The sequence below is a fragment of the Bos indicus genome, chromosome 5, assembly GCF_029378745.1.
Source record: "Bos indicus isolate NIAB-ARS_2022 breed Sahiwal x Tharparkar chromosome 5, NIAB-ARS_B.indTharparkar_mat_pri_1.0, whole genome shotgun sequence".
Classification (NCBI taxonomy): domain Eukaryota; kingdom Metazoa; phylum Chordata; class Mammalia; order Artiodactyla; family Bovidae; genus Bos; species Bos indicus.
Window position 1 is genome coordinate 24,069,732 of NC_091764.1, and position 24,257 is coordinate 24,093,988.

A 24,257-nucleotide genomic window follows, 5' to 3' on the forward strand; every position below is an offset into this window, starting at 1 on the left:
TAAAATTCATCTGAAATACTAATGTGAATTGGTCAAGAATATCCAAGATATATGTTGAAAAAAATAAAATTACTTTAGCAGGTCCATTTCCATATGATTATAAACACATCAGTTCAGTTCAGTTCAGTTGCTCAGTCGTGTCCGACTCTTTGCGACCCCATGAATTGCAGCACGCCAGGCCTCCCTGTCCATCACCATCTCCCGGAGTTCACTCAAACTCAAGTCCTTCGAGTTGGTGATGCCATCCAGCCATCTCATCCTCTGTCATCCCCTTCTCCTCCTGCCCCCAATCTCTCCCAGCATCAGAGTCTTTTCCAATGAGTCAACTCTTCTCATGAGGTGGCCAAAGTAGTGGAGTTTCAGCTTTAGCATCATTCCTTCCAAAGAACACCCAGAGCTGATCTCCTTTAGAATGGACTGGTTGGATCTCCTTGAAGTCCAAGGGACTCTCAAGAGTCTTCTCCAACACCACAGTTCAAAAGCATCAATTCTTCGATGCTCAGCTTTCTTCACAGTCCAACTCTCACATCCAAACATGACCACTGGAAAAACCGTAGCCTTGACTAGATGGACCTTTGTTGGCAAAGTATATAGTGGCAATAATTTAGCCCATGACTCTTGTTTAAAAATAAGAATATAGGGACTTCCCTGGCAGTCTAATGGTTAAGACTCCATGCTCCCAATGCAGGGAGCATGGATTTGATTCCCATGGGTTGGGGAACTAAGATCCCACATGCCTCGTGGTGTGGCCTGCTGCTGCTGCTGCTAAGTCACTTCAGTTGTGTCCAACTCTGTGCGACCACATAGACGGCAGCCCACTGGGCTCCCCCATCCCTGGGATTCTCCAGGCAAGAATACTGGAGCGGATTGCCATTTCCTTCTCCAATGCATGAAAATTAAAAGTCAAAGTGAAGTCACTCAGTCGTGTCTGCCTCCCAGTGATCCCATGGACTGCAGCCCACCAGGCTCCTCCATCCACGGGATTTTCCAGGCAAGAGTACTGGAGTGGGGTGCCATTGCCTTCTCCGGTGGTGCTGCCTAAAAACATAAATAAAAAATAGGAATATAGATTCATGGAATAGGCTACAAAGCTCAGAAATAGATGTAAAAAATTTAAAGATTGTTTATCACGAATTAAGAGGAAACAAAAGAATTATTTCATAAAAAGTTGCTGAAATAACTGGCTTACAATACAGAAATGTAATTTAATTCACATTTTTTACATGAAATATAAATTTTAGGCTAATTAAGAAGTTCATCTAAAAACCTAACACAGAAAATAATTGAGCGTCAGATAATTTGGAAGTATAATTTTCTTGGCTCTGAAACAATATATCATGTAATAGCAAGAGAAAAATATTCATATACTTGACTTTAAAAAAAAACTATACCACAAAAAATAAGTGATGACTAAAGCTCATGCTTCAGGAAAAACATTTGCAACAGGCAAAATATTAGCTGCAAGATATGAAAGCTAGGAGAAAGTAAAAAAAATATAGAGACACCAAAAAATAAGCAGGCAAAAATGTATATTCTCACAAGAGGAGGTTTAGAGAGTTAGATATAGATATGGAAATATGTTCAGCTTCACCAGTTATCAAATAAATACAAATTAAAGTGAAAATAAGGTTTGCTGACACCTAGTGATGGCGATACCAATTAACACAACCTTTTTAGACAGCAGTTTGACAGTAATATTTCAAGAGTCATAAATATATTCTTTCTGTTTGAAGCACTACTTCCAGGCTTAGACTTCTGGAGAAGTAATTTGAAAAAAGAAAAACCATTTGCGTATGGGTGTTATTGTTGTGACATGTATAGACTTAGAAACTTGGAAATACCAAACTGTTTGGCAATAAGAGGTAAGGTTAAGCAAAATAAGGTCTGTTGATAGAATGATAGAATGTTATGTGACAAGAATTTCCTAGGCCCCATGGACATTACGAGCTAATTGACACTCAAACTTTGTATCTCATCTGATTTTTGGGTCTTCATTCCCACTGTATCCAGCTTAATTCAAGAGTTATTACCTGGTAAGCATTCCCACTTTGGGTTCCTTAATCCAAGGCATCAGCTTTTTAACCATTCTTGCATGGAACCTAAGAAAGTGAAAGTGTTAGTCACTCAGTCATGTCTGACTCTTTGTGACCCCATGGACGGTAGCTCACCAGACTCCTCTGTCCATAGAACTCTCCAGGCAAGAATACTGAAGTGGGTAGCCATTCCCTTCTCCAGGGGATCTTCCCAACCCAAGGATCGAACCCAGGTCTCCCACATTGCAGGCAGATTCTTTACCATCTGAGCCACAAAGGAATCCTAAAGTCACATTAAAATACCTTCAACTCCTTGACTATCCCCTTCTTCCACTGCACTTGAAAACAAAAAACAAAAAACTCTCTCCTATTTTCATATCAATGTCAACGTCTGCCCCACTGTTCCCCTGAAACTAAACTCCATAGAGGTATTCCAGGAGACACTGTCAGTCCTCATCTTAGTATGACTGTTTGGTTGCATTCATGAAGCTCTTCCATTGCCTTCCATGGCACACACTCTCCATAGTCTCTTCCTTCTTTCTTGACTATGCCTCAGCCTCCTGTGCTGGCTCCTTTTCTCCCTGACTCTAACTATTGGAGTTGGTTCAGCCCCAGCTTTGGCTCTTCTTCTAGCTGACTCTACTTGGTCCACAGACAATCTTGTCCACTCGTATGGCTTAATATGCCATCATATGTCCATGTCTCCTTTATCTCCCGCCCAGATTGCCTCTGAGCTCCAGACTCATCTCTTCTTAATTATCACACAAGTTCACTTTACTGAACACAGCCAAAGTTGAAGTCTTGACTTTTCCATCCAAAGTCTGCCTCCTGCTCCATGTGTCCCATTGCAACATATGCTACCTCTGTACATTCATTAGCTCACCAAATCCTCCACAACCAGATACCCCACTTCCAGTCCTGGCCCATGAGACCTTTAAAGAGTATCTTGGAGCTGTCAGCTCTTTGTATTTCTGCTGTACCATCCTAGCCCAGGCTTCTAGCATCTCTCGCTCTCTCTCTCTTTTTAAAGTTTTAATTGGAGGATAATTACTTTACAATGTTGAGTTTGTTTTTGCTCTACAAGCAGCATGACTCGGCTATAAGTATACATATATCCCCTCCCTCTTGAGCCTCCCTCCCACCCCTCCATCCAGCTCATCTAGGTCATCACAGAACACCGAGCTGAGTTCCCCATTTTCTTCAGCTGCTTTCCACTAGCTCTATTTTAGCACATGGTAGTATAACCCACTCCAGCGTTCTTGCCTGGAGAATCCCAGGGACGGGGGAGCCTGGTGGGCTGCTGTCTATGGGGTCGCACAGAGTCGGACACGACTGAAGCGACTTAGCAGCAGCAGCAGTGTAAATCTGTCAATGCTATTCTCTCAATTTGTCCACTCTTTCCTTCCCCCACTGCGTCTACAAGTCCGTGCTCTATATCTGCATATCTATTCCTACCATGCAAATAGGCTCATCAGTTCCATTTTTCTAGATTCCGTATATATGCATTAATATATGATATTTGTTTTTCTCTTTCTGACTGACTACACTGTGTATAATAGGCTCTACGTTTATCCACCTCACTACAACTGACTCAAATGCATTCCTTTTTATGGCTGAGTAATATTCCATTGTATATATGTACCACAACTTTTTTATCCATTCATCTGTTGATGGACATAGAGGTTGCTTCCATGATCTGGCTATTGTAAATAGTGCTGCAATGAACATTGGGTTATATGCGTCTTTTTGAAATATGGTTTTCTCATGGTATATGCCCAGTAGCTGTATTGCTGGGTCATATGGTAGTCTTATTCCTAGTTTTTTAAGGAATCTCCATACTGTTCTCCATAGTGGCTGTGTCAATTTGCATTCCCACCAACCGTGATCTCAATCCTGTGTGGCCTTCCAGTTTTAGTCTAGTGAATTTTTCCACACTTCTGCTAGACTGTAAGCTCTTTGAGGGTAAGGACTGTAGCTGCTTGCTTCACTGAAGTAGTGAATACCTTGTGTAGCACATGGCACATCTTTAAAGTTTAATAAATGTTTATGAAATAAATTGAATCCCATGGATAGAGGAGCCTGGTAGGCTACAGTCCATGGGGTTGCAAAGAGTCAGAAATGACTGAACGACTTCACTTCACTATGAAATAAATTAATGCAGTGTTTATAGTTATGTAAATGCTGTGCATGTGAGGACTGAAGGCAATGTGGAAAATTTAAAGGAGCTACTGAAAATAGGACTTTAACAAACTTTCTGATACTTTTGTTATCATGTTTGACCAATGAATTCCATTTAAGACATACTTGTGGACAGGGTAACAGGTGATAATGGTCGTACGCTGAGACGTGCAATGCAGGGAGAAATGCAAGGCTGACACATGAGTGAGGCTTCAGCCAGGTGTTGAAGATGAGCTGGTGGGGATGGTTGGGGGCTCAGTGCTATGTTCAGGTCCCCTGGAGATGGGTGGACTTCAGTTCAGTGGAAGTTGGACTGTAAGAACTTGTGTTCTCCCAGCATGATTCTGTGGCTCAGAAACAGAACGTTTTAAAGTAAAAAGATAGGGATGCAACCCCAGAGCAAAATAGAGAGAGAGAGCTTATCCAAGGATGAGAGACAGGGGATTCTTAGCTGGCCCTGCAGACTTGGCGGAGATCAGAAGTGTAACAGAAGACGGACACCTCCCGGTGGTGAGGGGCTGTCACTCCTCATCGTGGCTGATAAGCTGATGGCTTCCTGTGTCCCTAGCTTCCTAATATTTAGCCCACCTCCCCACCAGATCCCCTGAGTGCACCTGATGCAGAACGGGTCTCCCACTGACATACTGTTTTCTTTAACTTTCCTCTTTTTTCCTTCTTCTTTGCTTTCTTTCTCCTCCTCCTCCTCCTACTCCCTTTTCCTCCTGTCCCCACCACATCTTCCCCCTCCTAAATATAAACAAAACAATTTGTGTTTAGATGAGAATGCTTCATATCATAAAGATATAAAATCTCCTAAAATTAATGCATATATTTAGTACAATTCCGGTTAGACTCACAGTCCCATCACCCTATTTGGGTAAAATGATCGTAAAGTTCATATGGAAAAAATAATGTCTAGAAAATGCTAAGAAAATTACGAAAATAAAAATAGATTTACCATAAGTATATTTAAATCCACAGTCTTGAAAATTTGATGACACTGGAAAAGAAGTGGATCAATAGATAATTGGAGCAGTGCAAAGTTCAGAAATAACTTGTAGGTATATGGTGATTTAATATATGAGAAAAGTGGTGTTTCTGTTCAGTTGGGAAAAGGAACTTTTTTTTAAATAAATGCTTGTGACCTAGCTGGTTAACCATCTGGGTAAAAATAAAGTTGAGCCCGTATCTTATCCTTTGTATAAAAATAAACTCCAGATGGATTAAAGATATAAGTTTAAAAAATAAAACAACAAAGATGGTGAAACAATATTATATTTGTCCACAAGCAAGAGTTGTGAAGAACTTTATAACCAAGACAATTAACTTTGTATTTGATCATAAAAACATACTATATAGGGTAAAACACACATAAGCTGCAAGACAAACAGTACATTAGGAGAAAATGTGTCAGAAATATGACAGATAAGGTTTAATATCTATACTATACAGAGAGCTCTTAAGAATTGATAAGAAAAAATACATACAAAGCAGATAAATGGTCTAAGAATATGAACATGCGATTCACAACAGAGAAAACTAAATAGCCAATAAAACACCTCTTTCTTTCCATCAGCAATCCAAGAAACTCTCTTGTAGCAAGTCAGAAGGTCAGTTCCTTTAAGGCTCTAGGGTGGATAGAGACGATGGAAGAACGCCACATGATTTGGTTCCTGTATTTTCTTCCCCACAGACGACAGTGACGGTGGTGGGAAGCTTCTCTCCGAGGCACTCCGAGTGCGTGGTGAAGAACGTGGACACAGGCAGGATGCTCTGCAAGGGTAAAAGTGTGCACAATGAGACCTGCGCCTGCATCATCCCAACCAGGACAGCTTACAAAGGTCCGTGCACTCCACTGGTTCTTATTATCATTCTTAGAAAACGAAGAAGGCAAGAGAACCTCCTGAGCCCAGAGTGCCCAGGGAAACAGGTTAAACTTGAACAGCCTTACTCTGGAGACTCCCTCTCCCCCGCTCCTTGCACCCTCCCTCGGTCCCCCTCACCTTTGCTCCACTCTTCCTGTGGCCGCAGGCCCCTACTGTTACCTGTGGCTGGAGAAGGATGGAGACTGGCAAATCCCCCCTCAAGTTGCTTAGGTGAGTGGCAAGCCATAGACCATTGAACTTGACCCTTCCTAGATGGTTCAGATAGTTCAGGGATCTGAAAAGCTGGGAATGCCCTTGGTGAGGTGAGGAAAGGAAATGGCCAATATTTTATCATCTTAGGTTCACTGCATTCGTTCATTCAAATAAGAAATATTTATTGAGCATCTGTGTGCCAGACACTGCTAGGTGGTAGGGACACCATGACCGAAAGAGCCTGACCTGTTCTTTGCTCACAGTATTCACAGCCTCTTGGGACAGCAGCAAGTGACCAGCACCGGACAGTGCCATGTGCAGCGTGCAGGGAACACAGCACGCTGTGAGATGTACATGAAGAGGACACCTAACTAGACTTGGGGGAGCAGCGAGAGGGCGAGGAAAGCTTCTTGGAGGATGAGTAGGGTTGAGCTGGACAAAGAAAAAGGGGAAGAGTATTCCAGGCAGAGCCCAACTAGTGTGACCGACCAAAGGAAGGAAAAAGCTTTGTTTGAGGAGCCAAAAAAAGGTTCTATGTGGTCAAGTCAAATGGGGTAGAGAGTGGAGCGACAGAAAATGGATGCCAAAGAAGGTACAAAGTGTCTGGCACAAAGTAGCCATTGATGATCAAGACATTTTTGTTGAATGAATGGCCACAGGTGGAGAACAGGGCTGGAGGAGGGAAGGGCTGCATTCCGAAAGGCCTGACAGAAGGGAAGCTGTTGCAGTGATTCAGGTTGAGGGTACTGAGAGTGGAAGTAGCCAGAGCCAGATAAGGATGAAGAGAAGGGGATGGATTCAAAGGTTGGTCAGGGGTGGGATGAATTGGGAGTTTGGGATTGATACATATATACTGTTGATACTGTGTATAAAATAGATAACTAATGAGAACATACTGTATAGCAGAAGGAACTCTGCTTAATGCACTCTGGCGACCTGAAGGGGAAGGAAATCCAGAAGAGAGGGGATGTATGTATATGTTTGGCTGGTTCATTTTGCTGTGCGGTAGAAACATAATATTATAAAGCAACTATGCTCCAATAAAAATTAATTTTTAAAAAGAGATGGCTAGGAGTTACAGTGTATGAACTGAGGATTCATGAGTTCCTTTAGGTGAGAAAGACATGGAGTCAAGCACATGGTTATTAAAATGCAGGTCTTGCTCACCTGGAACATAAGCTTCGGAAGTATTTGAGATCACCGCGAAAAGCTAATTGATTGCATTCTTAAAATTTTTTAATCTTTGTTTTAAATTGAAATGCAGTTGATTTATAATGTAGTCAATTGTTTTTAAAGCCTCTGTCAGTTTCACCCAACCGTTCGTCTGCCCTTTTCTCTGGATGCTTTATATATTCTGAGCGGGCAAACAGACACACTTCCTACCTCCTGCATCCAGCTAGACAGTGGCCATTACCCAACCTTTGTCTGTAGTCTGTAGTAGCTTCATCCCTTTCACCAAATTCTGTCTCCCTTCTGCTTTGAAGTCATCTCTTCCATAACAGCCTTGATGGATTCTGCTCCAATCATCCAAATCATGCCAGTTCCCTCTGGGCACCCCCACATGCACCCCAGTCTTGGTACCCAGGTGATGCATGGAACTTGAACCACTCATAAGGTATTTCCTTGGCTATCCTGTCATGGTGCTGTTTCACCTAAATTTTTTTTGTCTCTTCTAGAATAACTGAATGCTTTCAGAGCTGAGACCATATATACTCGTTTCCTTGTGAGGTTTCCCAGGAGTGTTTTGTGCACAGTTGATACCCAGGAAAGCACAACTCTTGCTAGTCTCTATCACTGGACACTTGTAGATTCCGATGACATGTATGTTTCCCTGGGAGTCCCTCAGTGCTTACTGTCCATACATTCATTCTGTTAATAGTTATCAAGTGTCTGTTCAAATGCTCTTGCTGAGAGGTCATGCCAGCCCTCCAAACCTCCTTGTCTTTGGAACAGAGCATTATCATTTGCACAGAGACCCACTTTATGTGAGCAGAATTTTATGTGGCATCCTGGCTTTCAGAATGAATATTCCTGTTGTAGAGAAGCCTCTTAAAGTAAGCGTTTTCAGACTTTTGGAATCAAGCGCTGATCATATGTCAGTAGGAAAACTAGAGGTACCAACAAAGTTAGGCCAACTTATTAATTTGTCAAGGAAAGACTTTTCATTTTTAAAGTATCATCTGCTCTCCCCATTAATTCATAAAAGGAAGAAGATACTAATACCAAAATGGGTGACAATGAAAATGTCACAGAGGAGCCCTGGTGCCTGGACACAAAGGGATTTGAAAGGCACCCCCCTAGGCTGCCGCCCCCAAACCTGGCAACACACCATCAGTACAGTGCGTGGGGAGGATTACAAATCCAGGTTCCCAACACACCCCAGGCCTGCCAAGCCAGAGTATCTAGGAATGTAGCTCTGGAATCTGTATTTTCATCCATTTCTCAAGTGATTCTGATACACAACCAGATTTAGGGATCATCTTGGATAGAGGATGTAAGTTACAGTGATACAGGAAGTAGGCTGTTTCTCTCGTGTGATTTAGCCCACTGTTTATCATATTCCTTTATTCTTTGGGGGTTTTCTAACTGATGGGTAGGTTTTCAAAAGCAAATAAGAAATCCTTCATTGTAGATTTGGCAACAGTTGACTCCAAGAAGATCATGGCTCCCAGCCTACAGGAGCCACACTTCGGAGTGTCGTGTAAACATTTGTAGTGTGGGTTCTTCTGAAGGTGCAGGGTTTCTTTCTTCTCTAACATTCTGGTTATCATGTTCTAGACAGTTCTTGCTCAGTGACTTGTTTTATTCTTATGCTGTGGCCAATTACAAGCTGAGATAGTGATTCTGGGGAGAAGATGAGCTGCAAATGGGCTGTGAAATGGCTTTTTCCTAGTGATTATCCATGGGAGGCCTGGAACGAGGTGGGCTGGGGTCTGTTTGGAGGCTTATGCTGTGCGCTTCGGCTGCCTGACGGGAATGGCCCCGGGGAAGAGGCCACATACTGATGGAAATGTTAGCGAACAGCTGGCACACTCCACCCTCTATGTGGAGGAGGCAAAAAATATTTATTTTCTGTATTTCCGGCTTTGCTCCATTATAGCAGGGCTTCGCCGTCACTGACTGCTTTTCCCTCTTTGCTCCAGATGTTTTAGTTGTCAACATGACGTTCTCATTCGGTTCCTGGCGTGTGTCAAAGAGATTCAACTTTACCAACTGCTCATCATTAAGAGAGTAAGATTTTATTTGAAATGTAAATATTCTCTCATTGATTTTAATTTATTTATTTGCTTTACTCTCCCATTTCCTAAAGAACTCTTTTGTGGAGGAGACTTTCCAAGGCGCCTTTTGGAGCGTGGCCTAATGGGAGATAGGAGGGCCCCTGAGCTAATCAGCTGGCTTGTTCAAGCCCCACTAAGTGAGGTAGTGCAGCCAAGAGGCAAAGGACTGTGCCCGGGTGTATTTTACCCACAGGGAAATACATCTTCTTCCGACCCAGAGGTGGCCTTGAAGTAATGGGCAAAAGGGTGCAGCTAGGTTATCTGCGGATCAGAATGACTTTGGGAATTTGAGTCAAGGAAGAGAGTGGAGCGTGAGGTAAAAGGAAGTCACAGTTAAAGACAAGAGAAGGTGGACGTCTCTGTCATCAAAAGCACAAGCTAGGACTTCCCTGGTGGTCCAGTGCCAATCAAGTGCCAATGCAGGGGACACAGGTTCGATCCCTGATCCAGGAAGATTCCACACACCTTGGAGGAACTGAGCCTATGCACCACAACCAGTGAGCCTCTGCTGTGCAATGAGAGAAGCCACCCTAACTAGAGAAAGCTCCTGTGCACAGCAATGAAGATCCAGCACAGCCATAAAGAAATAGATAAATATTTTTTTAAAAAAGAGCATGTTCATCATGACCCACACTTCTGTACTGTGTTTGGCCCTGTTGAGCTGCATACCCCCCTGAATTAGGACCACACTTCCCTCCTTGCTTCTAAAGCAGAGTGAAGGCAGAGAAAAGATGTTTCCCAGATTCCTGGTTTTCCAACTGGAAAATGGGATGGACGTTTCCATGGAAATGATAGGAAACTGTTTTATTAGTGATTTCGTAGTTCTTTCAATGGTTTGCTTGACCAACTGGATGAGTACCAAATGTAGGTTTCTTTGGGTCTGGCCTGGGAACCATTGTTTCTTCAGGGAAAAGGCATCAAACTCGAAGCTGAGTAGGGAGGCCACCCTACAGCTATATGGACAGGAGCTGCCAGATTTTACCTTTACCACCTTGGCATTCTGAAAGAGGGGTTGAGTTCAGTGATTTCTAACAAACAGATTGAATTCAAGGAGGGGAAAGCTAAACTTGTTACAGAAAGCCTCAAAAGTCCATGAAAATGAGGGGGGGGGGTGGGTAAGAAAAAGGGAGAGTTAAATAGAATTGTATAGCTCAAGGAGAGTTTAAACATAATACAGCTCCCCACCTCCAGTTGTAAAGCCTGGCGAAAAGAAGTGACTTGCCTCGGGTGCACAAGGAGGTAATTAAGAACCAGATCTCAGACCTACAGCTCCCCAGAGAGTGAGTGCCCGCCCTTTCCTGCCCTTTCCCTGGGTACCTACTTCCTTTTGGAAAGCACTTAGTAAGGTCATCACACCTGAGGGTTAGCAAGCGGAGTGCAAGGCACAGACCTGCTTCGAGTGCGCTTCGGTGGCCTGGTAAACACTTAGGCAAGCCTGTGCTTGCTTGCTTTTTCCCACCAAAACTGCAGTTTGTGTAGGTCAGAGCCTCAGGGTGCCTTGGCATCTCTGGAAGCATATCTGAAATGCGAATGTGTCCCCTCTCCCTGATCTGGTCCTCTCCTTGTCCCAGAGGCCAAAGCTCTCTCTTGCTTCCCTTAGCTACACTTCCAGACCCACTTCAATTTCCATTTTTATCGTTCTTGCTTTAACACTGATTATCCTATAAAGTGCTTTTCCAGTCTTCCACTGTTATCCGTGCATGGTTGTTTGATTAGTAGACACAGTTCTTCCTTAATTTGATTAAAAAGCACACAGTGGCATCCTGTTTTCTCTGCTTGCCAAGGTAACACTTTTAGTTTCCCATCGTCCAGGCACTGGACGGTGTTCCTGCCCCAGTGAGGGTGGGCTTATGAGGAGTGAGGAGATCAGTGTCCAGAGGGAAGCTTACCTGAAGGTAGATGAATAGCAGAACCGGATGCAGAAACAGATTCAGTGGTTTCTTGTCATCTTCCAACGCAGCAGGTGACCCCAGCTTCAGGTTTCCGTGGCAACCCCCTAGCAAGCGTCATGATGGTCCGTCAGCCCCGAGGGCTGCCCAGACCAGGGCACAAAGTCAGTAGTCTGTCCCTAGCCTGAAAGAACGGTCCTGTCTTCCCTGGGTTCATCACAGTCTGTCTAGGGACTTTTTTTTTTCTTGTTTTTAATGCTCACACACAGCACCACAGAGGGAAATTCTAGGATGTGTGTTTTCCTAAAAATGCAGGAATTACTTTGGTTTTCTGTGTTGCCAGATGTCCAGGATGTATCCGAACTGGCTGTGCCTGGTGTAAAAGTGAGAGAAAATGCATCCACCCCTTCACAGCTTGTGACCCTTTGGATTACAAGAGGAACCAGGTAAAGTGACGTTTTTTTGGTAGTACAGAGTTTCACCAAAAATAAATGTTTGTGACCACCCAGCCCTAGCCTGTATTTTGTGTTTATTTCAAACTCTGAATTTCCACCCATTGCAATGTTGAAGGAATGTTCTTCGTTTCAGGACCTCTGTCCAGTGGCTTTTCAAAAATGGACACCACCCAAAACAGCAGGAGAAGGAAGATTCAAGGAGAATATGAGTAACAGAACCACTTGGGGCTTGCAGGTCAGACCCTGTTTTTGTATTGATGCTGGGAAAATCCCCCTTTAAATGACAGTAACATCTGATACTTTGGGTTCCTTTTAAAAATTCCCTATTTTGCTTTCTACCCAAATTCCCTGTTTTACCTTTGGTTTTTAACCAAGCTTCATTTAATTGGCTCAATACATCAGAGGCTGCACACTCACATAAAAGAAATTAAAAATCTGTAATTGTGAAAAATGATGTTCTGGTAGAAGTCAAATTTTGAACCTGACGTTGTGATCTCAGGAAGAGTTAGAGGGACGTCTAGAGCACATATTACTGAGGGGATTTCAGATTTTAACCACGTTTATGATTGCATTTCTGAGGGGTATAGGAGGGCTGGGCGTGTCTATGCAAACTGTACAAATGAATCTCTTTGAACTGCTTTTCTTTGTAGAGACAATCTAACCAGTAGTTAATAGTGTCAAAACAAAGAGTTGTTTCTATGTAATAAATATACATTTCTCTTCGTGTCTCAAAACTGTCGTTCATGAAAAAATAGTTTTCATGGAAATTTCTTCGGAAATTCCTCTTATTTTCTTCATAGTAAATCACCAAGCTCAACTGACAGACGTGTTTGAAAATAGAGAATGTAACCCAGGAAACATTTCTGGGCAGAACGTAATTGATGCACTAAGCACCCAAGTGCTGGCGCCATTCAGTCAAGGGACGTTAATTGATCATCTACTATGCAGTGAAAAGCCAAAAAGGACAAGTTCTTCTTCTCATTAACCTTGGGTCTAGTGGGAGCAGACAAATCAAACACAGTAGCATGTTTTGTTCTCAAAGGCTCAGTTTTCTATTTCTTGACTAATCTGTGGCTTTGACATATCCATTTGCTGCTACTTAAGGTCAAGTGCCAATATAAATAAGTAGCACATTTTTAATCACCACCAAACAGTTGAGAGTAAGTGTAGGTGAATTCAGTACCAAGCAGAGGGAATGGGAATCAAAATGGATTATGAAGTTAATTAAAGGCATTAGAAAAGCTTGGTGTGCCAATATCTTCAGACTTTTTAAGCCTTTGAGGTTTTATTAAATGATGAGCCACATCACTCTTCTCATTGGTTGATGAAACTAGGGCGTAGTGACAGGTGTTTAAATCAAAAAGGCAGCGGCTTTTTAAAAAATTAAACTTCTCTTTTGCTCTTGTTTCAGTTGTTTTTTTTTTTAATTGGTCAAATACATATAATACAAAATGTACCACTTTGCAGTGTACAGTTGAGTAGTTAAGTACATTCACATTGCTGTTAGTCATCACCACCATCTATCCCCAGAACATGTTTCAACTTGCAAAACTGAAACCTTATACCCATTAAACAGTAACGCCTCCTTTTCCCTTCCCCTTGGCCCCTGGAAGCTACTGTTCTACTTTCAGTTCTCTGTGAATTTGACTACTCTAGGTACTTCAGATTAAGTGGAATCAAACGGGCTTTATCCTTTTGGGCTCATTTCACTTAACATAATGTTCTCAAGGTTCATCTGTCCTATAACATGTGTTAGGATTTCCTTTCAGGCTGAATAATGTTGCATTGTTTGTATATATTATGTTTTGTTTATTCAGTCACCCATTGATGGACACTTCTATCATTCCATTGATGTCTTGGGTTGCAGACATCTTTTGGCTATTGTAACTAATACTTCTATAAATGGATGTGTACAAATTCCTCTTCAAGACCCTGTTTCAGTTCTCTGGGGTATGTACTCAGCAGTGGAATTGCTGGATCCTATGGTAATCCTGTCTTTAATTTCTTTAGGAACTCTGTTCTGTTTCCTTACCTCTCAGCCTTTTTACATTCCCACCAACAGCATTTCGGTGTTGCAAGTTCTCCACATTCTTGCCAACACTTTTTGTTTTAACAGTAACCATCTTAATTTGGTATAAGGTGGTATTTCACTGTGATTTTGATTTGCATTTGCCTACTGTTTAGCGACATTGAACCTCTTTTTGTGTGCTTGTGGGCCATTTGTGTGCTTCTTTGGAGAAATGTCTATTCAACTGTTCTGTCCATTGTATAGTCAGATTGCTTGTTTTTTTTGTTGTGGTTGAATTGTATATATACTTTAGATATCAGCCATGTATCAGATATAAGATTTGCAGATATTTTCTCCTATCCATGGATGGCCATTGCACTCTGTTGATTATATCCTTGGAGGCACAGAGGTTTAAAATTTTGTCCAAGTCTAATTTATTTTTTTAAATATTGTTGTCTGTGCTTTGGGTGTCACATCCAAGATATCATTGGCAAATCCAATGTCATAAAACTCCTATTCTAAGCATTTTATAGTTTTCATTCTTACAATTAGGTTATTTGATCCATTTTGAGTTAATTTGCATATATGGTATAAAGTATGTGTCCAACTTCATTCTTTTCTGTGGATATTGAGTTTCCCAAGACAACTTGTTGAAAAAACTGTCCTTTCCCCCATTAAATGTGCTTTGCACCCTTACCAAAAAATCATGTGACTGTATATGCAAGGGTTTACTTCTGGGCTGTATATCCTATTCTGTTGGTCTATAGGTCTGTCTGTATACCCATAAAATACTGTTTTGTAATAAGTTTTGAAATCAGAAAGTGTGCCTTCTGAGATTTTGTTCTTCTGTTTTTGTGATCGTTTTGAAAGCAAACATTTTATTCTGAGATAATGTAGATTTGCATGGAGTTGTGGGAAAATAATACAGAGAGACCTCATAAAACCTATACCCAGTTTCTCCCAGTAGTAACATCTTGCCAAACAATAGCACAATATCACAACTAGGATTTGACAATGACATCTGTCAAAGATACAGTCAAGATACAGATCAACTCTCTCACCTCAAGTCTCCCCCATATTGCCTGTCTGTGGTCATACCCGCTTCTTCCTCCCCTCCCACTTGCCTATTTCTGACCTCTGGCTACCACTAATGTGTTCTTCATTCTGTAATTTTATTATTTCAAAGATTTTATATAAATGGAATCATCCAGAGGTACCCTTTGTGAATTGGTCTTTTTAACCCAACATGATTCTCTGGCAATTCATCCGCATTCTTTTATGCATCAATAATGTGTCCCTTTCTATTGCTAAGTCATGGTTCAGGCAGTGACTTTTTACATTTTTATTTTAAAGAAAAAAATACAGTCACTGCATCCTGGTTTCCTGTATTATGTCTTCTTGACCCTTTTGACATATGTGGTTGAAAGAACTGGGGTCACCAAGGAAATAGGAGAAAGCTGGAAATAAACAAAAGCCCAGACCTGTCTTCAGGGCTTCTCCGTGCATGACCTTTGGCGAAAGACATCTTTTTGATGCTGAAATGTTTTCTTTAAATACATGGGGATTCCCTGGCTGCCCAGGGTTTAGGACTCCGTGCTTGCACTGCAAGGGGTATGGGTTCAACCCCCAACTGGAGAGTTCAGATCTGGCAAGCTGCATGGCATGACCAGAAATGAATGAATGACTCAGTTCAGAATGAACCACTGGGAATGGAGTATTGTCACCGGATGGATTTCTCCTGCTCTGTGATACACTGCTGTCTTTTCCTTATCATGTGGAATGTGTAAATCCAGACTTCCAGTTTGGCCTTCAGGTTGGCTTTGAATGAAGCATGGAACACTCTTCCTAGCAGAGAAGCCATCAAAGGCTTTCTTTCAGTGCATCTTCCACGTCACATACATACTGAGTGCTTCCTACGTGCCAGGCATGGGGACATGAGATATGAATGCATGGTACACAGTCTTGGGTGTCCTAATGCTGAGCTTGGATTGAAGATCCCTACAGGTGTTGATTGTGCCTGAATATATACCAATACACAGAGCTCCATGGATACCATGAGGAGGATACACATGAATCAGGAACATCTCTTGTCGTCAGTCTTAAGAATCTTATGTGTACATAAGCACAGAAATAAGAATAAAGGATAGAAAATAGTAACCTAGGAAAGGTACCAGGAAGTACACAAACCCTGAGAGCCTCTCTGTGCCCGGGGCCTTGTCTTAGTCATTCCTGATTATTTAAGCCCAGGGCCTGGCAGTTAAAAACACTTCATCAGTGTGGTTGGTTAAGTCTTTGATTGATGGATGGATGGATTGATGCAAGATGGCATGGAGCCGATAGTTAAGGGAAGAGACACTTGGAGACGGGGTGGGTCTTCTAAGCATAGAGCGCGGGCATTGCAAAAGCCTAGTGCGTCACAGAAAATTCCAGTGCACCCCTTATGGGAGACCCCAAGTGATTTAGTTTGGCTGGAGCAGAAGGATGCAGGAAGTTATGGGACAGGACAAGGTTGAAATGACCCTGGAGCCTGCATCTATAGAGCCTTACATCTTGTTTTTCAGTAGCAGTAGAATGTTCTTCAAGACTTTTTTATTTTAATGCATGAATGAACTCATCTGAGAAGGAAATGGCAAACTACTCCAGTAATCTTGCCTGGAGAATCCCATGGACAGAGGAGCCTGGCAGGCCATACAGTCCATAGCGCCTCAGACAGTCGGACATGACTGAGACGACTTGGCGTGCGTGCGAGCATGTGGAACTTACAAGAGAGGGCTCCTGGCTGACTCCTATTTGGCTTTGTTGTCTTCATACTGTTCCATGACCCTGTGAGCCATCCTTTGACCACAGCTTAAAAACATGTACTGTCATGGCAGCTCCCCCATGGGAACCAGGAATGGACTTACTGATGTCAAACCAGAAAGAACCCTAGGGGGCTTCATTAGGGGCCGCATCACCGGAATAGGGCAAATAACTTAAAAATCTGTCAATATATTTGCCCTTTGGATGGAAAGTATTTTCAACGGTCAGGGCCAGTCTCTGTCAGAAACAGTTGGCCTTGTCACCCTGCCCTAACCTCTTTTCCTTCCTTTTCTTAATAATCTTATATCTGGGGCCTCCACCTGCCAAGAGAAGAGGTGACTGCTCTGTCTTTCCTGTTCTCAAGGAAAGGTTGTGAAGGTCTGTGATATGAGGTTGTTCTAATATTTGTTATACTTATCACTGCCGGGTAGAAACGCACGGTACAAAGCCACGTCTTCCTGCTCTCGGGAGATTCACATTCCTTCTCTTTCTTGTGAGTTTTCTTCTCTTCCTCCATCACGTGTGATGTGCATTTTAATTCCTCACGGTCAACCCAAATCACCTCATTCAGGGTCCCTGCCTTAAAAAGCAAAGTCAAGTTTAACATGTGCCTTGTTGAGTAGCTTCTGTGGGCCTAGCACTGAGCTGCATGCTGTGGGGTTCACTCTTGTATTCATTCATTTGAAACGTGTTTATTGAACACCTACTGTGTGCTGGGCAGAGAGGCAAAATATGTGCCCTCGTGGAGTTTATGTTAAGAACTTATAATAGTTGGGGATGCATTGTTATGAAGCTTCTTAGTGTGTACGACAGAAAAAGCTATAAGCAGGAATGCCAGAATGTGCAAAATTGACTAGGGGTGGCCCATATTTGTGAAGCCTGGGGTTATATCCTGAGCTCAAAGTGCCTCTTTATTGGAGCTTTACGATGGGCCTGTTTTCTCCACCTGATAGACAAATGTTGGCTTGCACAGGGTCAGTGGGTGGTGAGTGATACACACGAGGTTTGAACCCAGGCAGTCTAGGCCACAGCTTTGATCACTAGTATACACTGCATGGGGCTTCCCTTGTAGCTCAGTTGGTAAAGAATCTGCCTGCAGTACAGGAGTCCACCTGCAATGCAGGAGACCCAGGTTCAATCCCTGGGTTGGGAAGATCCCCTGGAGAAGGAAATGGCAACCCACTCCAGTATTTTTGCCTAGGAATCCCATGGACAGAGGAGCCTGGCGGACTACAGTCCATGGGGTCGCAAGTGTTGCACAGGACTTAGCAATGAAACCACATATACTGCATGACCTCAATGTAGTATCAATGATAAGAGTCAGTCTGGAAGGGACTTCTCTTGGGTGGCCTGGGCAAGCTGTCAGGAGTGTGCGTTAGTGTTGAAGGCTTGGGATGGGGTGATAGGCTGGAGCATAGTCGAAGAAAAGGAGTTGGACCCAGGCAAGCCTGGCGTCTTCCCCAAGATGGGAAGAGCAGAGAAGGCTTGCGATGGGAAACCGAGGCCCTCAGGAGAGGGAAGCATCAAGCATCTCATATTGAAGTTGAAGCTCAATAGAGGGATGGGTTTTGATTGGTGGGGTTAAATCTGCAAGCAGGGGTCTCTAATGGAATGGAGGTGTTGCCCACCCTGGTCACAGAGTCCTGGGTGCCTCAGCCAGGTCTGAGGAACCACATTCAGAAGGTTCCGTGACCGAGAGTAGCTACCTGATGGACTGGCCTCGGCAGCCTCCCCTTCAAGTCCCCCTCAGGTCAGAGCAGCAAGCCTTGATCTCTCTGCACAAGGCTTTGGTCTGTCACCTGCTCGGAAGTCTCCTGCTCCATCTCAGTTGGAATTCTAACTCTTGATAATTGCTACGACCAAATGGCAGTTGCATCTCAAGCTCCCTAGGACCAGTCCCTTCATGGATGGGTGGGCCATGAAGAAGCATTCAGCTGGGGGCTGAGCATCAGATGGACACGACGTTTTTGTTCCAATTAACGCTCTCATTTTTCTCTGGTGGGACTGTATTTTGGTGTTCTCCCTCTATACCTCACCTCTTTTTACACTTTACCATCTCCACTGCTGATTACCACTCTTCTCAATTTATACATTTCATTAATATATTACTTCCATCCTTTTTGGTCATTAATAAAGATGTTAAATAATTCTGAACCAAATTCTCACCCCTGTAGGGCCCTATAAGGCACTTTCCTTTAATTAGTTGTGCTACCTTTCATCTCTCTAATGTCCTTTGGTTTCAGATTTCCAGCTGGTTTTTTTAATCCATGTGACTTTTTATCCAGTCTCGTCTGAACTAATTTCACGAGTGAAAATCTGAGAAACGTTTTCCTGAGTGTTGATTCAGGTCCAGGCCTACAGAGAGCTTTGCTGTATTCAGATTTTTTTTTGGAAACAGATTAATAGAGTACAATTTGGTCTTAATAAATTGAGCCTTCCTAATGTACCTCTTTCTAATATTCTTTTCAATCATAATGGTAGTTTCTCCATTAATGTCATGGTAATTTGCATTGTGTTGATGTCAGGTTTCACAAAAGGTACTCTTCCTGTCAAGAGTAATCCTCTTAGACCTTTCCAGAGATAACTAGTTCTTAGTGGTTGTGCTATTTCCGGTGTCTTATAATGACTTTGTTTTTAAAAAAATAAAATTAAATAACTGGGTATTCTGTAATCACCTAATTAACCAGTTTCTAATGTGCTTTTTTAAAATATCAAATAGGCAGTGATTTAAAGCCAGAGTTCCAAATATTTTATTAAATAATTTAAAATTGTGCAGCCATTTAAAAATAACTCTTAAGTCTTTAAAATGTAACTGACAGGAAGTAAACTGTTCTGAGGTTAATTGTTGGGCAACCCAGGGCTCTAAGGGTTAGAGCCACTGATATTTTGATTTGATAAATGGAAATCCTTGGGCATAGGATGAGGGAGGAATCTCACTCCACAGGGCTGTAAGGAATAATCTCTTTGCATCAAGCTAGATTATGTTTTTAAATTAACCCCTTGTATGTGTCAGCTTATGGGACCTGCTACTTCATTTCAGGTTATGAATGAAGTCTTGATTCAAATACAGAAATAGATCTAGAATACTGAGTGTGTGGCGAGATCATTCTTGGCCTTTTGTATGTACTGGATTTTTAAAGACTATTTATCAGTAAAAATAGCAAGTGTTGTATTTCTAAGAATTGTAGGCATATAGTATAGCCATATAGGCACACTGTCTTTTCTTGTATATCTGTGTTGTTTATTTAATGAGGTCTGCTTGGTAGCACTTTAACTCACTTATTAAAAGAGGTTCTCCAAGCAGACAAAGGACAACTAATCTGACCCTCTTTGCAAGCAGATCTGAAGCATCTGCTTTCACAAAATAGACCAGGGCTAGATTCCATCTTAGAAACCTCTGTCAACAATAAGGTTTTAAAACAAAATCCTTTTGAAAGTAGCAGGACTGTCTCTACTCAGGGGGAAATAAAAAGTTAATCAGGTGACATGGCAGGTCCTCTGATGGTGTTTGTGGAGCTGTTTAAGGAGCAAACTATAACCCTCTTTAGAAAATCTGTTTTAGGCTAGTTAGAAGGCTCTCTTTTTAGCCTCTCCTGAAAGCAAAGAAGTAGCATTTACTTGGCGTGTTTGAAATTTCACTTGAGCAGACATCAACTGTCTAAGTAGAAGAAGTGAGAAGGGCTATCTGCAAAGAAACCCGAGAATCAGAGCCGAGTTGGATATAAATGTGAAGTCTGCATCACATTTATAGGTAGATGAAGGTTTACCTAAAGCCTCTTGCTTCCCAAAGAAGACAGTGGACCCAGTAGAGCAGGAGTCCGCCAGATTTTTTTCTTCAAAAAGTCAGACAGTAAATATTTCAGGCTTTGCAAGCCATGTGATCTCTGTTGCAAAGACTCAGCTCTGCCATTATAGTGCAAACGCAGTGACAGACAATGCATAAATGATGGTGTGGCTGTGTTCCCAAAAAACTGTATTTATGGATGCTGAAATTTGAATTTCATGTGTTTACACATGTCATGGAATATTCTTCTTCTTTTGACTTTTTTTTTTCCCATAGGCTGCCCAAGAACGAGCAGTGGACTGAATTTAAACTTGCTCAGGCAAATCTAGGAATTTGCTTTTTCCTGATCTAGTGCACCCAGAGGTCCTGTGTCCCCCACAGTACCTCGTGCCATCCCAGGGATCCTGTAGGTGTTTAACAAATACCTGTTCACTTAGCTGGCATCCTGTCAGAGCAAAGAGTAAGCCTTTTGGTATACAACACACACTTGACATTTGCGAGGGATTTATTTCCACGTCTTTGCTAATCCCCCCATTCCAAGTACCACTCTTGCAGATAATTTCCCCCATAAAATGCAGTCAACTCTAACAGAATAATTAAAGTGACCCTCTCAGGCCCTCTGTGATTCTATAAATACAGGACTGAAGTCCTTTACTAAGTGATTAAAATAAATTCTGCCACTGAAATCAATTCCCTGTCACATTACATCATTGCTGTGATGACATTAACAATGAATTTACCTCAATCTGGAAAATCAATCCACGGTGATCATGAGCGATGGTGACTGTTCCACCATATAGCACCTGTGTTTGTCAAGGAGCAGAATGATAAAATATCCTTTCAGCAGGGTGGGCAGCACGGCAAGGCCATCCTGATGAGCATCATACACACGAAGGAGCAGTGGAGACTGGGGTGCTCGAAGAAGCAGGTGGCAGGCAGGTGCTGGACATGAGCTCCCCCAGGGTCTTAAGTGGCTTCCTCCTAGACTTGATCCTCTAAGTGGATACACTCGGTATTTATGACTTAGCCAAACTCCACATGATTAAGCATCTGTGGACCTGGGGGTCATTTTCTAACACTAGGAGTGTGAGTATGAAAATTCACTCATACTAAAGATCTGCCGAGCTTTGTATGGGCTAGAATCTTAGAATCTTGCTCTGTTTGGTCCATATTATAGAAAAACATAGACTTACTGGAAATAGTCTACAAAACAACTACTCAATAAGCAAAAAGATAGACAATGGCATCTGTAGAGAAAAATGAAAGAGATCAAGATTGGTTTGTCTTTGAAAGGGAAAATGATTCTTGCTGTCAAATAAAGGGCTTTTTTTTTTTTTTTTTTTTTAAGGGGAATTTGATTAGATGTTGCAAATAGAGAAGTAAGGTGCATAAATCTACATGATATGGGGCCCCAGTTACTGGGTTATTCCAAGGGAAACTTTCTTGATAGAAAAAAACCTGATAAAGCTTGTAGTGGGTTCCAAGGAGGAGATGGTATCTACAAACGTGGAATAACAATGGGTGGCTCCAGGAGTTTAGGCATCCAACTACTTGATATTAGGTGACTCAACTGGTTGGTTTCTTGAGGTTTTTTTTTTTTTCCCTGCAGTATACTCCTTGAGTCAAATAGCCTACTGAAACTAACAAACAAAAAATAGGAACTGCTTTCTTGGGAATTTAAGTTATCCTGGATGACATTTATTCCAACTTGATGATGCATCTGTTGTTGACTTACAGTCAGTGGACGCCTCATCTTTTACTTCATTTTGTTACGTTGTGAGCCTCCAGAGGCTGTGAGGCAGTAAGCATGTTTGAGAACTCTAGTGATATCTCACTCTTCAGACAGAATATCAGACCCTTCAACTGTATTTTCAACTGTCTTGTGAGACAAAGACTAATTGCTTTGACCTCATGCTGTTGCATGTTGAGAGACGTGAATCTGCAGCAGTCCTCTTTGAATACATTGATTTCATTAAACACTGTCGGCTTGTGTTTGCAAAATGTTGTAATTTCCCAGTGATTTCTTCGAACGGCAGTGCATAAACAGATTTTTTGGAACAATGCCATTTCTTAGCTTTGATCTTGTGTTTTAATCTTTTCTTTCCAATAGGTCTTCTCTGTTACGTCCATTGAGCCACAGAAAATATCGACCTTAGGGAAAAGTAATGTGACCGTCACGGGAGCAAACTTTACCGAGGCATCGAACATCACAATGATCCTGAAAGGAACCAGTACTTGTGATAAGGATGTGTGAGTTGAAATATTAGTGATTTATTCTTGGTAACATACTGAAAAGCTAAAGCTTATACCAAAGGAATAGCATTGAGATTATAATCTTTTTATGATTAATTTCTTTCCATGTGCCAATGTGAGCCACTTACTCTGTATATTTGATATAACATGATTTCAAGAAGTAAAATCATTTAAGCACCACATTGAAGTTAATTGTGAGAGAATCTGTGCTATGTAACCCCCAACACCTCAAAATACAATAATTCCAGGACGTTGGGTATTGGGATCTTGATTTGTTTTCATGAACAAAATCAAGTAAGTTGAGGCACAGACATCATTTTGAAGATGATCACTTAGAAAAATAGTTGAGTACCTTAGAATTTGATGGGAAAATAGGGCCACTCTTCCAATGTATTACTGAAAGTTGAGAGGACAAATTTTCTGATCCATTTTATTCTTTTGTTGCATTCTCTGTATTGCAACTTAGCATGCATGCATGCATTGGAGAAGGGAATGGCAACCCGCTCCAGTGTTCTTGCCTGGAGAATCCCACAGAGGAGCCTGGTGGGCTGCCATCTATGGGGTCGCACAGAGTCGGACACGACTGCAGCGACTTAGCAGCAGCAGCAGCTGTACTGGAATGGTTTCAGGCTCAAATAATAACTAAATGAAACATCTATTAGTGTTAAAAAGAAGAAAACACCCCAACACAGATGACTTCTTTTCCCTAACACATTCTTTCAATGAAACTTTGAGAGAAGAAAATCTCCATATTTTACTAACACTCTTGTGTAAATGTTACTCTCCAAAACGAGATAAAGTAACAATAACATAATAAATCATTTGAGTTTTCTGCTTGTTACTGTTTAGAGGTGTTGGCCAATTTAAAGTAGAAAGATGTTGCCATCTACATGATGTAGAGTAGTGAGTTTGTTCTCACCATGGAAATGTGTCAGAGCAATCCACTGAAGCATGGTGTTTTGGTTCTTAACTACTAAAACAGATTTGTACAGCATTTTAATTTGCCACATTTATATACTGAATTCTTTGTTTTAATTCATTTGCTGCATCTAACCGTCATCCCCTTCCCCTCCTAGCAGTAAATTTGGGATGTCTGTCATTTTGATGGAGAAAGCTACTCCTTGGATGCTCTTCTCTGTTCTGCTATTTACCAGAATTATCCAGCACTCATTAGTGGCTGTATCTATGCGACATAGGTATTTTTGTATCGTTTATCCTGGCTAAATACCTCGCTGCAAAAATCTTTCATTTTGTGTAGTGAAGTTAGACACCTGTGTGTTCACTGAAAGGCAGTCAGCTTCACTGGAAAATAAGGCGTTTTTTAGAGCATTACCCTGTTTCTGACTCTTTATGCTCTCATTTCAATTCCGAGTGTGTCTTGAGATACTGCAGTTATTAAATTAAATGACTAAGAGAGACCTTTCTGCATGTAGCATTTCAGTAACCACATCTGTGTAGTGAACCCAAGTTCACGAGCAGTAAACATAATACCCAGTTAATTC

The 24,257-nt window shown here is 41.9% G+C and overlaps 1 protein-coding gene across 1 annotated transcript in view; it reads left to right on the forward strand.

Annotated features, from left to right (window-relative positions):
• The window catches only part of PLXNC1 (plexin C1), a 153,618-nt gene that overhangs the window by 65,125 nt on the left and 64,236 nt on the right, over positions 1-24,257 (forward strand). The window contains exons 6-10 of the mRNA XM_019960357.2: positions 5,905-6,052; positions 9,433-9,520; positions 11,800-11,902; positions 12,045-12,146; positions 22,613-22,752. Coding sequence (XP_019815916.2) covers positions 5,905-6,052; positions 9,433-9,520; positions 11,800-11,902; positions 12,045-12,146; positions 22,613-22,752 — 581 coding nt within the window. The remainder of the gene's footprint in view (positions 1-5,904; positions 6,053-9,432; positions 9,521-11,799; positions 11,903-12,044; positions 12,147-22,612; positions 22,753-24,257) is intronic.